The sequence below is a fragment of the Mobula hypostoma genome, chromosome 20, assembly GCF_963921235.1.
Source record: "Mobula hypostoma chromosome 20, sMobHyp1.1, whole genome shotgun sequence".
Taxonomy (NCBI): Eukaryota; Metazoa; Chordata; class Chondrichthyes; order Myliobatiformes; family Myliobatidae; genus Mobula; species Mobula hypostoma.
The window spans coordinates 49,560,121-49,578,424 of record NC_086116.1 but is presented as its reverse complement, the minus strand read 5'-3'; the positions used below and the strand labels follow the sequence as shown (position 1 = coordinate 49,578,424).

The 18,304-nt window shown below is 40.7% G+C and overlaps 1 protein-coding gene across 2 annotated transcripts in view; it reads right to left on the bottom strand.

The window, feature by feature from the left end:
* The window catches only part of lhfpl3 (LHFPL tetraspan subfamily member 3), a 228,390-nt gene extending 211,817 nt beyond the window's left edge, over window positions 1–16,573 (bottom strand). For both annotated transcript variants that reach the window (XR_010021130.1, XM_063072857.1), the window contains exon 1: window positions 15,365–16,573. Coding sequence is in view for 1 of the 2 variants with exons in the window: in XM_063072857.1 (XP_062928927.1) it covers window positions 15,365–15,767 (403 nt within the window). In the remaining variant the exon portion in view is untranslated. The remainder of the gene's footprint in view (window positions 1–15,364) is intronic.
* Window positions 16,574–18,304: the final 1,731 nt, after the last annotated feature.

Here is an 18,304-nt window from a genome sequence, read left to right as displayed (position 1 = left end):
AGTACTTGACTGCAGATGTTGTTGGAGAAACGAAAACGTGAGGAGACTGTAAGGTGGTCTCCGTGTTTGTAAAATGTAGATGTGAAATGCAAAAATGTTTAGATGAATTCTGCAAAATGAGAGTAAGTGATTAAAAGCTAAAGACAGAAAAGGCAGAGAGAGAACAGGCAACGTATAATAGTGTTTACCTCAGTGCTGGAAGAGAAACAATTAGCACCAGAGTCTGAGGGTGGACTAAATGTTATACCTCTGCATTCCCCAGGCACAGTTTCAGCAAGGCTCACGCCAAGTGTCGCCTCTCGAGTACTCGGTGATACCGATATCAGCTGGTGCCCTGCCACAGACGCCGGGTCCCCATACTGTATCACAATGGAGGCGGAGGGGTGCAGAGAGGAAGAGCGAAATGTTGATTTTAATATGCCTCGAACCGAAACAGTAGGAGCTCTAAGAAAATGTTTCCCTCGCACTCTAGGTTGTTATAAAAAACAATGTCAGGCAAGAAACAATAATGCCAATGAATATGTAGAACGCGTGCGTAAATGTTTTAAAATGTGTCCGGATTAACACAACAAGCGAGGACGCCCATCTTAATAAATGTTATTTTAAAAATAACTTGCAACCTAAGTTAAAGGAAAACATATACCTTTAATTGTGTAAGATGAGAGAGTTAAGGAAAATTGCGCGCCTTTACAAAAATTGCCAAAAGGATTAACGATATTAAGGGAAATGGAACAATATTTGTATGAGACTTCCCGGGCTGATCCACTAGAGCCTCTGGGCAATATTTTACATTGTTTTAAAGGTATTGCAAGAGCTATCCTGTGCAATTTGTATGTTGTTTTAACTTAAAGCTTTGTACTATATTTAACCAAAGGACAGTGACCAAATTTTGGCCAATCGTTACCAGATTAACTTCTGCTTAAAATTTCACTGTAAACTTCAGTTTGTACACGCATGGTACACTCGTGACTGGCAATTTTTGTTTTGAACAGCGTGGTTGTTTAGATATTATCTTAAAAGTGCAATAAATTCTAAATGGGTTTTACAGTTCTTTGATCCAATAAACATGGAATTGGGACGGTAGGGGTAACCATGCAGATGTCTGCGTATTTTTTTGTGTTTGCAGACAGCCAGGACACTGGACTCGAAGATGCATGCCCTCGGGCAAAGGCACTTTTGATAACGGTCTCGATGATGGGTCTCTGCCCGAAACGCCGACTGTTTACTTTTTTTCCATAGATGTTGCCTGGACTGCCGAGCTCCTCCAGCATGTTGTGTGCGTTTTGCTTTGGATTTCCAGCATCTGCAGATTTTCTCGTGTTTTTCATTAGTTTCCGCCTTCACCATCACTGGCACCATAGACTATTCAGTTTACCTTAAATAAGCCGTTCCGAACTGTACTTCAGAACTTGTACGTTTTTAATTCTGCCCGTTGTCAAATGCCACCCGAGAAATTTTTCTTTGACGGCTTTTCCTTCCGATCTGATACTGAAAAAGTTAGTAGAAATGTTTAATAAATATGCGATATAAGCACATCATATAACAGCTGAGGCGGTACAGCTGCTCAAGCGGCTGAACCTTTTTGTTTCAACAAAAGCCTTTTATCTTTGCAGCCGGTGCACTGAATCAAGTTGTGCCTCGGGATTAGCGCATGACCAATGCACAATTAGGGAAACTACGTGGGTTTCTCGCCTCTCCGATAAAACACGACGAACTAACTATGGGCCTTTCCCTGCGTTCCAATGTATTAGTACAATGACTGTTATAAACACATGCGGCTCATACTAACGAGAAGCATAAAATAACTGGAGGGAACAAAAGAGCTGACTCCTTGCTAAGGCTGCAAAAGCAGATCATAGCACGCCAATGTGATCAGGCTGCCAGTACTTACCAAAATCTTTTGATGAACTAGTAAAATTTCAGCCTTATGCGTCAGTAACTGAAAACGACTTTATGAACTCAAGCACACCATGTGCAAAACTATGAAGGAAAACGAGTATAATCGAAAATGGGAGATGCTCGACCTTAGCAGGAAAAGTGGCAGCGACTGTGATTCGCCAGAGACAATCCTGAAATACACTACCTGTATCTGCAGCAGCTGGGCCCTTCCCCGGAATCCAATTGTGCATCTTCAAATGGACTTGATGTAGTTACCTACATGTATGGGCTGTGATTATGCACTTGTTATTGTGTCTGTTATCTCTATCGGTAAAAGTTATCCAACTTAAGAGAAATGATGCTGTGACTGTTGATAATGATATTTTCATTATGAGTATTCCTAGGTTTGGGATCCCCGAACCTAGGAATAAATTCTCAAATAAAATCTTAAGTGATAAAGGTCCTCACTTTATGGGTAAACTTTATGAGGACTTTATGGCGTAAGCACCATTTCACCTGCCCTTACCAAACGTCAATCTTACAGGGCAGCAGAAAGAACGGGGCGCTGAACTGGAGGTTAGCTAACCTGCGCGACTAGACCGAGCTGAAGCATTTCCACCGGCCCTCACGGCAATGCGCTGCGTTCTAAACTGCATAGCAGGCCTACCCACGCAAGAGATAGTTTTGTGGCAGTCTCTCCTCCCTTTTCAATTAAACAGATGGACATCCATAATATGCGTGAAAACGTGCTGCAATGTTGTATAGCACTAACGTAAGCTCTTAAATGTTCCCATCATGGGACTTGAAGCCCAGAAGATCCTGACGGTTGCAGAGTGTCAGACCTACCAGCCCTGAGATTGGGTACTGGTAAGAGCCTGTCAAGGAAAGAACTGTCTGGAGCCCCGCTGGGGAGGTCCATTCCAAGTGCTGCTGACCACATATACCGCTTTAAAGGTCCAAGGAAAGCACGCCTTGCAGGTTGCGCCAGCCCTACCACCGAACCAGGGAGCAGCAGGTAGCCAGAAGAACCTTGATGATGAGGATTAATGGACTGAACTATTGGTCTTTACTATTTGACAGTTTAAGTAACCAATATGCGTTATACTCTTGGGTAATCGGGACATCTAATTTCTACCTAAGTGCAGAAGTATAGTACAAAACTAATAGTCCGATAAAGTTTCGCCTTAGTTATGACTATGCGTCGTACTAACCCGTCAGGTTGTTGGGTGTGCTCTGAAGAGCGTCTATACGTTCGGAAGGTGGATTGTCAATGCATTTATACCCCTGGATTGTAGAGAGTTTGATTCCTTGTTTTATTTTGATAAGAACATCAGAATTGTAAAAGGAGCAGGGCACTGCACTACCCATTGGAATGACTCGTGCTAGTGCGACTGTTTAGAGAATAGGTAAAGTATCAATCTGCTCACAACGATTGCATAACCCCCCACCCCCACTCCAAAACGGAAACGTGGGAATAGGGGTGAAGTATGTCACTATAACATCAAGGCACAGGACTAGATTTGGGTAACAGTACCTGCGATGTGTATACCACTGGTGACCCTCCGAATTCTGTTAACAGTACTGACTGGACGTGTGGCCAACAGGCCTATCACTGGCTGCCAGGGGCATCCTTTCTAAAGTGGGGTCTTGGCCTGAACCAAATCCATGGAGGAAATGTTATCCGCCCTACGTAGTGGGCACGTGGCCAAATGGTTAAGGCATTGGACTAGTGACCTGAAGGTCGTGAGTTCGAGCCCCAGCTGAGAGAACGTGTTGTGTCCTTGAGCAAGGCACTTAATCACGCACTGCTCTGCGACAGCACTGGTGCCAAGCTGTATGGGTCCTAATGCCCTTCCCTTGGACAACATTGGTGTCGTGGAGAGGAGAGACTTGCAGCATGGTCTTCCATACAACCTTGCCCAGGCCTGCACCCTGGAGAGTAAAGACATTCCAAGCACAGATCCATGGTCTCGCAAGACTAACGGATGCCCTACATAGTACCACACTCACACTCTTATACGTTTCACAGCGCGAGGCCACTATCGAAGGAGCATTATGGAAACTGAGCATTCCTGGATAATAGCATTCCCGTTCCAGGAACCTGCCAGACTGGCTCGCAAAACCATTAACATGGCCCCAGCACTACTGGAGAAACTGGCTAACAACACAGCCTTAGCACGTGTACCAGGACATCAATGACGTTGCGCAATCCACACTGTGGCTCCCCAAATCGTCTAGCATCAGACTTTCCGTTGTCTAAGAGAGGTAATACTTGTGCTACTATCAGCCAGGAGTGTTATATGTACATCCCTGGTATCAACAGCCAACAGTTCCTGATTAAACTGTCACTGAGCATGAATGAAATTCACTAAGATTTATGTTGTCTTCTACGGGACGAGGAGCGAGTGTGGAAGTTGCAGTAAGACAATGGTAGCCTGGGCAGTTGTGGTCAAAGGGAGATTTTTGAAGAAAGACCCCTGGAGACTCCTCTGCTTACTACAGGTGGCAATGTGTACTCAAGCAAGAGGAGTGAGGCCTCTGTAGTGGGGCCTTTCCAGAAAGGCCTTCCAAAAACATAGTGTCCTTTTATTCAATAGGGAGTGTGGAACCAGATGACATAACAGCAGGATGTGAAACATATCCAACAACTAAGGATCTATTGTCGTTACTAACTTCAAAATATCATCCGCTGTCTGCTTGAAGCTTTGATCGACTTTTAACACCTCTATTGTGTACAGTGATTGATCGTAGAGTCATAGAGAAGTACAGCACAGACCCACGCCCTTCAGCCCATCTAGTCCATGCCAAAACCATTTTTAAACTGCCTATTCCCATCAACCTGCACTGGGACCATAGCTCCCCATATCCCTACTATCCATGTACCTATTCAAGCTTCTTTTAAACATTGAAATCGAGCTTGCATGCACTACTTGTACTGGCAGCTCATTCCACGCTCTCACAAACCTCTGAGTGATGAAGTTTCCCCTCATGTTCCCCTTAAACTTCTCACCTTTCACCCTTAAACCATGATCTCTGGTTGTAATCCCACCCAACCTCAGTGGCATTTACCCGATCTATACCCCTCATAATTTTGTATGCCTCTATCAAATCTCCTCTCGTCTTCTATGCTCTAAAGAATACAGTCCTAACTTATTAAATCTTTCCTTATAACTCAGGTCCTCCAGACCCAGCACCATCCTTGTATGTTTTCTCTGTACTCTTTCAACCTTCTTTACATCTTTCTTGTAGATAAGTGACCAAAACTGCACACAATGCTCCAAATTAGGCCTCACCAACGCCTTGTGAGTGAGGAATTCAAATTGGCAATGATCAATATCATAAGCGATGAGACAATTCTGTATAAAAAGTTTTCTGTTCAGACCTCAGAACAGCGTGGGTGATAGAGGCCCATGCTGTTTTCCTTGTGCACAAGTAAAATAAAAAAGAATGCTTGAGTTGTAAGAGTGTGTGCGTTCTGAGCCTAGTTATATCAGTTAGTTATCAGCAATGACAGTTATATCAACAGCACCAGCTCCCAAAATTGTTCTTGGACTTAACCGGCGAAGCCAACAATGGACCCGCTGAACCTCTTCTAGTACTGTTGAGTACTGTACCAGTACTGTTGAGTCCCTGATAAAGTGCAATTTGCTGCTTTGATGTAGATGCAAACTATGGATTAAATTTGTGGATGCTTGTTCACGGAACCAAGTTCAACACTGGGTTCTGTGAATTACATCTGGTCATTAAAAATGCCGATTTTTGGCACAGAATTTATCAAATAGTAAATAAACTAATTTCTAAATAGAAAAATCCAAAAAAAAGCAATGTTTTCATTCTGAAACTAGCACAGTACTTTAAAATGTATTTCATACTCTGTTTCCCAGCAAACCAACAACAATCAAGATGGAATAGACACATCTATTATAGTATCTGCAAAAAGTTACAGATTAATGAAGTAAATGTTTGCTGGGAAATACAAAACATTAATTCTGTTTCTCCTTCCCAGATGCTGCTTGGCCTGATTATTTGTTGCATTTTCTATTTTAAATCTAAGCATCATTCAGCCATATTATGAAAGAAAAATGACCTCGAAATTATCATATTGTTAATCAAAATCAAAAGAAGATGAAAAGATGTTTTCATAGGAATACTTTGTTAGAACCAGAGTCAAGCACCACAGAAACAGGTCCTCCACGCCAACTGGTCTATGCTGAGCAAGATTTCCATCTAAGCTTGTCTCATTTGCCCATGTTGGCCCATATCCCTCAAAACCCTTCCTACACATGCACCTGTCCAAGTGCCTTTTAAATACTTCAACGATTTACCTGCTTCAACGATTTCCTCTGTCAGCTCTTTCCATAAACTGGCCACTCTTTGGGTGAAGAAGTTACCCCTTTGTTTCCTATTAAACTTATCTCTTTGAGTTCTTGATTTCCCAATCCAAGCAAAAAGTCTGTGTATTCACTCTATAATATAACCCCTCTTTCTCCTATGCATCAGTGAATAAAGTTCCAACCCGGTCAACCTCTCTCCATAACTCACTTCCTCAAGTTGTTGATCAATTATGGTATTTTACAGCTTCTAACATTGGTTCTATTTTCTGTGGATGAATGTGATAACCAGTATCTCCACTAGTTGGCTTCAGATATTGAAGCATTGAAATTAAATGTACTTGGTGAGAGGCTTTGAACTTTGCTGCTAACATTAAAGCACTTTCATCCATGGTGATTAAGTGCTTTTAGAGGTTTGTGATGAAACATATCAACTCCTGCCTGAGAAGTGACTTGGATCCACTCCAATTTGCCAACCAACTCAACAGATTCCATCCCATTGGTTCTTCAATCAATGCTAAAACATCTGGACAGTGAAGATGCTTACATCAGGATGCTCTTTATCAACTACAGCTGGGCATTCGATACCATCATCCCCTCAAAACTAATCAATAAGTTTCAAGACCTTGGCCTCAATACCTTCTTGTGCAATTGGATCCTCCATTTCCTTACTTGCAGACCCCAATCAGTTCAGATTGGCAACAACATTTCCGTCAGCACAGGTGCACCACAAGGCTGTGTGCTTAGTCCCTTGCTCTACTCATTTTGTGTTTTATGACTGTGTGGCTAAGCACAGCTCAAAAGCCATTTTCAAGTTTGCTGACAACACCACTGTCATAGGCTGAGTTAAAGGTGGTGATGAATCAGCATATAGGAGGGAGATTGAAAATCTTGTAGAGTGGTGCCATAACAACAACCTCTTACTCAATGTCAGCAAGACCAAGGTGTTGATTATTGACTTCAGGAGGAGGAAGCCAGAGGTCTGTGAGCCCGTCTTTATCAGAGATGGAGAGGGTCAGCAACTTTAAATTCCTCTGTGTTATCATTTCAGTGGACCTGTCCTGGGCCCAGCACGTAAATGCAATTACGAAGAAGGTACAGCAGCGCCTTTACTTCCTTAGGAGTTTGCAAAGATTTGGCTTGACAACTAAAACTTTGTCAAACTTCTATAGATGTGTGGTGGAGAGTATATCGACTGGCTGTATCACAGCCTGGTATCGAAACATCAACGCTCTTGAGCAGAAAATCCTACAAAAGCAGTGCATATAGCTCAGTCTAACACAGGTAAAACCCTCCCCTCCACTGAGCACACCTACACAGAGTGTTGTCACAGGAAAGCAGCAACCATCATTTGAGGCCCAGCTGCCATCAGGTACAGGAACCTCAGGACAAACGCCACCAGGTTCAGAAACAATTATTATCCCTCAATCATCATGCTCTTGAACCAAAGGGGATAATTTCACTCAACTTCACTTGCCCCATCACTGAACTGTTCCCATAACCTATGGGCTCACTTTCAAGGATCATTCATCTCATGCTCTTAATATTTATTGCTTATTTATTTTTGTATTAGCACCATTCGTTATCTTTTGCACAATATTTGATCACCCAGTTAGTGAGGTCTTTCATTGATTCTATTATAGTTATTACTTTATTATGGATTTATTGAGTATGGCCACAAGAAAACGAATCTCAGGGTTGTATGTGGTGACATATATGTACTTTGATAATAAGTTTACCTTGAACTTTGTCTCTTCCCAAGATATGAAGCATTTTAACTACATTTTTTGACTTAATTTGATGCAATTCCTTATGGTAAGTCAAAAGGTTCAGTGCTTTTCGCAAGCTTTTTAATCAATCCACAATGCTGGTAATAATGTATCTCATTTTTTGCAATTGAAACTTTAACAAGAATTCATACGCAGAACATTTAGGCATGCAGGTCCTCCTCATATGACAAATGGCAGTCCATTCCACACCCTCACCACCCATTGCGTAAAAAAGTTACCCCTGACATCCCCTCTTTACCTACTTCCAAGCACCTTAAAACTGTGCCCTGTCGTGTTAGCCATTTCAGCCCTGGGGAAAAGCCTCTGACTATCCACACAATCACTGCCCCTCATCATCTTATACACCTCTATCAGGTCACTTCCCATCCTCCGTCACTCTAAGGAGAAAAGGCCAAGTTCACTTAATCTATTCTCATAAGGCATGCTCCCCAATCCAGGCAACATCCTTGTAAATCTCCTCTTCATCCTTTCTATAGTTTCAACATCCTTCCTATATTGAGGTGGCCAGAACTGAGCACAGTACTCCGAGTGCCATCTGACCAGGGTCCTACAAATCTGTAACATTACCTCTCGGCTTATTGTTGACTTCAGGAAGGGGAAGGACGACAAACATGTCAGTCTACATGGGGGATCGGTGGTGAAGAAAATCAGGAGCTTCAATTTCTTGGTGTTAATATAGATGCAATTATAAGAAACTCTAATAAGCCTTATACAGATGTACTGTTGAAAGTATCCAGACTGTTCGTATCATGGTCTGGTACAGTAATTAGAATGCACAGGGACAAAAGAAGCCACAGAGCAGTGGATATTATCTTTTTTTTTTCAAAATGGCGCTGAGCTGCAGTCTCTCTCAAGGTCATGGCTCAGATTTTGTTGTTTTTTATTGTTTTTATTTTTATTAGGTTTTTTATTTTTAGTAGGATTAGCTTTGGGGACCGAGGGAGGAGTTAGGGATCAGGTTAGGATTTAGGGACAGGGATGTGAGGGGGAATTAGAGGTCAGACTGGAGTCTAAGCCTCTGCTCCGTGTGCCAAGGCCAGCGACGCGGACATGGCATATCGTGGTCAGATGTCGCATTGTTGAGCAGTAGACCAGCATGGACAAGGACTGGTGAACCCCTTCCACCCCCCCCCCCATGGGTCAGCGGGTTTCAAAGTCAGAGTTCCATGGGGGCAGAAGGAACAAAGTCTACTGACCCCCTCGCCCCATCCCCGGATTCACGAATCGCTGTGACCGGAGTTTGAGGCCTAGTGTTCAGGGTCCCTTCTTTGGTGATTCTGGTGTTCGAGGCCTAGTGTTCAGTGATCAGCAGATCTTGGGGTCAATGCTAATGATTGAGGCCTGAGAATCAACTAAGAAGTTCAGACGTCAAAGTCCACTGGCCAGAGCCCAAGTCTGCGAATCTCTGCAATTCCACTGGGGAAGTCGAAGACCCAATGTCTATGAGTCCAAGTCTGCTGGAAGCTGGAAGCTGGAGGCTGAAGACGATCTGTCCTAGGTTGGGAGGATTGTGTGTGTGTGTGTGTGTGTGTGTGTGTGTGTGTGTGTGTGTGTAGGTGGGAGGGAGGAACAGGCATGTTGTGTTGGTTGTTAACACAAATAATGTTTTTCATTGTATGTTTCGATGTACACGTGATAAATAAACTTGAATCTTGAACCTTGACTCAACTCAGTGCATTACAGGCACATCCCTCTGCAGTATTGGTGATATCTACAGGAGGGGCTGCCTCATGAAAGCATCATGCATCACCAAAACCCCCACCATATGGACCACGCCATCTTTTCGTAGCTACCATCAGCAGGAGGTACAGCAGACTGAAGTCCCACACCACCAGGTTCAAGAACATTCCCTTCAACCATTCGGTTCTTGAACCAACCAGCAAAACCTTCATCACTACATTTAAGAAGCATTTTAATTTGTTGTTTTTTTAATTTTAGAAACTAAGCACTAAAATTAAATTCAAAGCAAAAACAGAAGCTGCTGGAGACCCTTTGTGCAGATTGAGCTATCCCAGTAACTTGACTCTATTCCTTCCTCATGGATGCTGCTCGGTCTGCTGAGTGCTTTCATTGTTCTTGTTTTGGATTCACAGTATCTGTGTAACTCAGTAAAGAACAAAAATGCGTTGATAATAGGATTATAAATCATAATGTATGATATTTCCACAGAAATGCTTAGAAACAGCAGACACTTTCAAAATGAAGTTGCTGTTCAGTGTATTTTAATCAAAGGCTTATCTAGCTTTTCTTAAAAGTGTTATTAATGTGGTATGATCTGTTGATTATTTGTATTTCCCTAGTCTGAAAGGGTGAAAATCAGTTTCCAAACTGTAAGAGCTGACATGAGCATTACCCTATATATTCCTCGAATGATCAGTCATGCTGCTTCAGAAAGCATTTATCAGCGATATCCTGTGATTAATCAGAATGTTGCAGCAGTCATTATTTATGAAGTCTGAACCTAGTTTTGTAACTTAGTCTTGAACTGATGTCTTCAATTATAGAATGTACAGGCTGGCTGCTGTGGGAAGAGGAAAAAAAATCACTAGTGAAATAATGTTCTCTCATTTAAGTTGGGGATAAGGTACTATATTGTAAAGACAAATTACATCTATTGAGCTAGAAATCAAATTACTCTTTTTTAAAATTTAATTTAAAATTCGGAGGAGTTTTCAAACCTAGATCACGTTTTTTTCATTGAACTAGAAGAACATGAGAACTAGAAACAGGAGTAGGGTGTCAAAATCACGGCTGATCTTGTAACTAAACTCCATTTTCCTGCAATATCCCCATAACACCTGATTCTCTTACTACCCAGATATCTGTCCATCTCTGATTTAAATTAATTCAATAACTGAGGCTTTGCAGCCCACTGGGATAGTGAATTCCAAAGATTAATCACACTAAACTCTGAATGAAAAATAAAATCTCCACTTCACTTATTGCTCACCGGCTTGCTACGTACTGTAAGACCACATCTCCCAGTTCGAGGCTCGTGTGGAAGGGCTCTGCATTTACTCTCGTTGTGCCGGCTACAGAATTTTGTATGTTTCAGTGAGATCACCTCTCTTCCTTCTAAATGGTCTGAGTCAATCTCTCTCCATTTAACAAACTCAGCATCACTGGAACCAGCCTGGTAAATCAATGCAACACATATTCCACGCGGAGAACTCCATAGGCGGAGCAGCATCTGGGGGGAAGGAACTGTGTTTCAGATCAACATCCAGCATCAGGACTGTGACGGGAGAGGGAAGGTAGTCAATGAAAAGAAGAGGGATTAGGGGGTGGGGGTTAGGGGTGAGACTGGAGCCAGGAAGTGATTTCAGACTGTCTGACTGCTGAGGGGTGAAGAATAATGGGCAGATAGGGCCAAGTTGAGAGTGGTGGACCAGTGGCAGGGGTGGAGTGGGAGACAGAGGCAGGTGGACCGGTGGTGGTGGGGAGTAGGGTGGAGTGGGAGAAAGAGGGAGGTGGCTGCAAGGGGGAAGCAGACAAGAAAAAGCAGATGGAGTCGTGTGGGAGGCTGAAGCTGGAGAGAGCTAGGAGGGTGATAAGTGGGAATAAAGGCTACCAGTATCGGAATCTGTTAAGTAAAGAAGACGATAATGGAACAATTAGGAGGCAGGCGAAGGGCAGACGGCACAAGTTGGGGAAGGGGGAATTGAGTGGGTAAAATGTGAGGATAATGTGGATGAAACCCGGAGTGGGAGGGAGGGGAGAGGGGGAGGGAGGAAGATGTATTTAGGGGTATGGGAAAGGTTACAAAAACGAGAGGCTCGGAGCTGAACGAGAGGAAGGGGAGTGAAAGAGGTAGACAGAAATTGTTGGTACACTTCCTCAGTGGCAAGTGCATTATTTTTAAACTAAGGCGATGAAGACTGTCCACACATTCCAGGTGCAGTCACACTATATAATTGTGATCATATAAAAGGGTCTATATAATCGTGGTAAGGCATCTTGACTTCTTTCATCAAATAATAAAAGCTAACACCCTAACCCTAGCAGCACTGTGAATATACCATGCATTTCCTAATTACTTCTGTGGGTTTCCTAGTTGTGGGTTTTTACTCTCACATATTGATCAACATAGCTGTTTTTCTTTAATTGTGAATATTTAAAATAAGTATACATGGAGGAAGTAATTTCTCTTTTATGCAAATTGGTTCTATAAGTACTAATAGTTTTGTTCAAGAAACTGTACATTAACTATTTCTTAAAAATATTTAGAATATAATTTAAGTAATTACTTTTATCTTACCAATAAGTTACAAACATTTTTCAAACAAAATATATTCAGACACATTATATTTTCTAGGCCAATGTTCCATTGTTTTCAAATTTCTTTTCAAACATAACTTAATTCTGACAGAAGTCCGATCATACTTATTAAATACTTGATTAATTATGTTGTGGAGAATATTGTTGACACCTAAACAAATTGGTAAGACACTTCATCATGCCTAGGAGTACATGAATGGAAATGCTCATATTCAGTGCAGTTTAGGATTAGAGACATCTTTGAAGCAGCTTTGGATTTTTTATGATGCAGTATATTTACCAAATTTCTGTTTTAATTCTTTTCACTACACTGAAAGCACTACTCAAGAAGAACACAGAAAACACACATAATTTTCAGAGAACAATAAGGGTGATTAGTTTAAAAATCTTGTAGGCTGAATTTGATCATCTCCAAAAATTACTATTATTGTTGTGCTTGCAGTTACGCCAGCCGCAGAGCTCAACACTGACAGTCTGGTGTCCAATCAACTTCCTCACTTCCCACTTCTCTTCAACACATACTTTCTTGTGATTTGCAACATGCAGCTGCCATTAGCATCAATCTCTTTCATTTGCACAAGAATGTTATCCTTATTGTTTTTTACTGATTTTAAGTATATAAATATGTCACTTCACCAGGGAGTGGAGGAATATCAAGACAGTGAAGGTGAAAACAGTAGCACTTAATTTCAAGCTCACACCTGTCAGCTCAGACACCAATAAGTACAAAGATGGGACTGGCATGTTAGTGACACAAGACATGAATTACCTGCTGCCTATAGCAAGGTACACAAAAAGTGAAGTGCCAGCTTGTCAGGTACCTTAAAATTGCAGGACAGTAGAAAACTTGACCGCCACTTTATAAAATGATTTCAAGTGGTAGAACTCTAAGGGATGGTGTGAAAATATTTTAAAATAATTTTAAGGCTATAGCACAAATCAGGTCTTCCTTTCTGGGTACAGCATGACTGAAAGAGTCAGCAGAAGCTAAATGGAGCAGGAGGAGTTTGAGGAACAAAGACTTTATGGAGGAAGCAATATTTACGCAGGGTGATCAGGGAGCAGTTCACTTGACTAAACCTCCGCAAGTAACAATCTGTGTAATGCCTTTGGTTCAGTAGCATCAGAATTATAGACTACATTTATGCCATAAATTCCCATTTGGCAATCATGTCCATCTACCCAAAAACTGTTGCTTAAACAATTCCCACTTCTTAAATCATGGCCCTACAAGTTACAGCTCTTCAGGTAAGCAAACCGCTAATCTACTTCCTCTGAATGTAAGGAGTGTCTTTTCCTTTACTCATATTGCAGGCGGTGAGTTCTGGAACCTACCTTTTCTTGGAGTAAATATTTTCCTTAATTCATCATTAATTCTTTCATCAACTACTTTAATTCTGTATCAAAAGTTAAAGTCAAAATTAGATTTATTATCGAAGTATGTTTACATTACCAAATACTGTGAGATTCATTTTGTTGCAGGCACTTAGGGGAAAAATAAAGTAGTACAATAGAATTTATGAAAAAATATATAAATAAAGACTGACAAACATCCAATGTAAATTCATAGATAGTGGGATCAGTTCAGAGTTGTGACTGGAATTATCCATGCCATGCCTGTTCAGTAGCCTAATCATTGTAGGATAATAGGTACCTAATACCTGGGCACTGACCTGTCTGCCAGTGTCATCTTCTTTTTAAAAAAACTTTCAAAAAGCTTTGGATACTTTTGGGGAACAATACAAAATTCCACAATGGAGCCTTCACAACAAAGTAGTTGCTAAATTGCTGAATCTTTTATTTACAAATCCTCACAGAAACATTCCTTTACATTTCCCATTGTATTAAATTAAGTGTTTTTCAAGCTTTTGTGGATTCAACATTCAATTGTACATGCATATAATTTATGAACTTTATGCAAATTTCTTATCATTCAGGAATCAATACACCCTAGTCATTTTGTTTCAGTAAATGCCAGTATAGCTGCTTACCTGTATCCAGGAGCCACATTGCATTTCCATAGAGAACGTTCTGCTTATTAATTAATCTGGATGTGACTAATTGCTGTTATATCTGACTCAAAAATTATACTGCTGTAATAATAAAAATGAATAATGAATTAAGAATTAAGCACGTTTAAACTGAAATGTCAATTTTTAGATGAAGGAAGTTCCATCAAATAAATGTAATATAACATAAATTTTATCTTCTTATGATTATGTTTATTTGATATGCAATATTTTATAAATTTGGAGCTTAAATGAATGGTCGAACCAATTTATGTTTAAACAAGATAAATTGTTCTTAAACCTATACCCGGAGTGTCACTTGTAACACTTCATTCGATTTTTTTCATAAAGGTTCCCATCTGAGTACAGGTCGAGTTCTCATTGTACTTAGAGTTGCCTTTAGATCCAAACAGATAAACTCGAACTAGAAAGCATGATATCCATGGATTTTCTGCTATTCAAGTGCCACTCACGGCATCGGGATTTTATTCCAAAAATGTTAAATATGCAACGGATTAAAAATTTACATTATAATCGGTACAAAAAATGATCACAAACATTCTATTATTTATGTGGCAGATGCATTGAAATTCAGCGTGAAGTACGTGAAAAAAAAGACGCTTTGGTCATTAATAAAGATCCAGAGCTGTAAATAACGTGAAAATGCACCTGAAGCGGAGAAAATATATCTCTAAAATAGTCCAGATATGTACTGTACAACAGTAAATATCAGGAATCAAAATGTGTTATGATATACCAAGATAAGACATCAGCTCTTTTAGTGTTTCTATTTGTTTTTAAGATGCACAGTCTAATGCTAGACTACTTCTCCCGGTTATCTTTCCATTATATCCGTTACTGTATATGTAGTAAAGTTTGACCACAAACAAAATACCCTGCTGAAAACAACTAGGTTCTATCAAAAATGAATGTGTTTCGAAAGGAACGTTCTCGCTGCAGGAATATGTAATTTCTGGCAAAGAAAGCTGACCTTAAAAAAAAAGGTCTTTGCATTGAGTCAACGCTATGATTTACTGAGGAAGTGATTAAGTGCTGACTCCTCTGCGTGTTCACTCACCAGATGTAAGTTGCACCCAGCCGCAGATTTTGTACACTGTGGCCGTATTACAGAAGAAGAAGAGCACGAAGCAGGCGATGCAGCCCATGATGAGCGCCATGGACGTGGCGATGAAGAAAGAGGCGGCTTTGAAAGCCCCGGACGCAATGGTGGAGAAGTCAGTGAAGCTACCGCGACAGGTCAACTCCCGGGAGAGCCCGTTCCCGATGCAGTAATGGAAAAGCCCGAAGTAACCGGCTTGGGGGGTGTCCACGCCATCCCCGATCCAATAAGGCTGAATGAAACACACCACGTTCACGATAGCAAAACAAATGGTGAAAATAGCCCACAGAACACCGATCGCTCTTGAGTTCCTCACATAATTAGTGTGATAAATTTTAGCTGCTTCCTGAGCTGGCAACATTTCGCTATTCCAAATCGTCACCCCAACTCGACAGAGAAAATCTTCAATCTTCACAAGAAAAGATTACCTTCTGGTGCAAAATGCATCACTTGATGTCTTTCCGAATCTGACATTATTTCGTTATTCTGGAGTTTATGATTCTGGGCTGTGATTTTAACCTCTTATTCCGATTTTCTTTTCGTCAGGCTGATTTTCTTTCCTACCCACAGAGCATACTGTGTAGGTGCAAAGTGCGTGGATCAGCGACGCATACCTCACTCTGGTAGCCACTCAGTTCATGCTCCGGTGCTGAAGAATTATTGGAGCGTGGAGAACAGTCTTTGGCTTGCGATCTACAAAGCCCCTGGCACCAAGGACGGTGTGAAACGGTGCTTCGAACATCACTGCCTACAAGCACAAATTATCAAGCGCGCTGTATGTTGGGACATGTAGTTCTTGCAAAACTGAAATAAAACGATCACCGGCCATTGTATGACATTGAAATAGTCATTATAAATATCTTTCGAGCGATATATTAGAAAAATAAACAGTTACCAAGGAGCTTACGCTGTAGCGTCATCGGTCTCGATTCCCATATGCAATCCATTTCTAAACCTTGATCCGTGTACTTCATATATTCATTAAGTTTTAGTGTATGCATGTATTCCAACCTTACTATATCCATATCAATGCTCCTTCGATGCCATATCTGATGGTAAACACTGGTGTTTTAGCATCTGAAATACAGCGACCTATTAGTCAATGCTCTAATGCATTTATTTGGCAATTAAAAATAAAACGTATGCATTTTTTAGAAACTCCCCATACTAAGTTACAGCCAATAAAATACAGCATATAGCCTCTTTTGGCAATGTAGGAAATGCAACAGCTAACTTGCATGCAGCATATCTCTCAAATAAAAATTTGACAAGTACCAATCTTACCAATCTTTTTAATGGAAATATTGATTTGAGACACATCATATTGGCTAGGATGTGGGAATACTGCTGAAATATTGCTATTTTGTTTATATTCCCCTGAGAGAGCTGATGAAGGTTTAATTTAATCACTTGCCCAAAAAGGCAGCACCTTTGATGCTTCAGATTTGGGGTTTTCATTCAGATTGCTGTGCTCTAATTTATTGGAATGGGGTAAGAAGTTTTAAGAACTTAGAAATAAGGCAGGTATGTTACCACTGGCTTCTCAAAAACATCATTTGAAAATCTTTGTGAAATATTTAGGTATTCCTTGATATGTCAAATGTACTATACAATCAATAGTTACTTTATTAGGTACACCTGTACACCGGCTTGTTAATGCAAATATCTAATCAGCTAATCATGTAGCAGGAACTCAATGCATAAAAGCATTCAGACATGCTCAAAAGATTCAGTTGTTGTTCAGACCAATCATCAGAATGGGGAGGAAGTGTGATCTAAGTGACTTTGACTGTGGAATGATTGTTGGTGCCAGATGAGGTGGTTTGATTATCTTAGAAACTGCTGATCTCTTGGGATTTTCTAGAGTTTACAGAGCATCTCTGAATGCACAACACATCGAACCTTGAAGTGGATGGGCTACCGCAGCAGAAAACCACAAACAGACACTCAATGGCCACTTTATTAGGTACAAGAGGTTCATAATAAAGTGGCCACTGACTGTATAACTAGTAGTGCACCACATTACACCCCAGTGACTCCATGAACTGAAATTCACTCTTGGAGTACCTGAAGATTGCTTTATGGCCATTCTCTATAATTTTGCTCTTAAGCAATATATCAACATTATCCCTTTACCGGATTGGCAAAATATAATAATCTTCAAACACTCTTAATTCAACATCATATTTTTGGAATTGTTTTCATAAGATTATTACAATTTAAGAGTGTACTTCACACTTCATACAATATAGAAATTTTCATGTTAAATCTTGGATAACTGGTTTTCAGGAAATGTTAAACTAAACAGCTGTTCCCATTATTACTTTCACTGAAGTGCAATTCAATCCCTTTTTACGCATGCACTTCCTGCCAAGTAGAAAGCTTTGAGAAATTTCTAAGGAATCCTATTTAAATAGCTATAATAATTAACTTTCTTACTAAACCCAATCTCAATGATCGTTTGTAACAGAATGAAGATTTTTCACTGAAGGACTTAAAACAATCCGTTATAATCATCACTCAGATAATTTTTTTCCAAAAATATAAAGACATGTCTTAAAAGATTTGATTTATTATAATCCCACAAATAATTCCTTTCCATTGCAGCAATCTGAATGAGATCATATGAGTCGGGATAACTTGCTCAAAGCAAATGATGGTGCATTTGGTGGGGTGGCATGGTAGCGTAGAGGTTAGCGCAACACATTACTGCACCAGTGACTTAGGTTCAATTCCCATCACTGCCCGTGAGTAGTTTGTGCGTTCTCCCTGTTACTGTGAGGCTTCCTCTGGGTGCTCTTGCTTCCCCCCGCAACTGAAAGATGTACAATTTAGGGCTAGTGGGTTAATTGATCACACGAGTGTAATTGGGTAGTGCGGGCTCATTGGTCTGGAAAG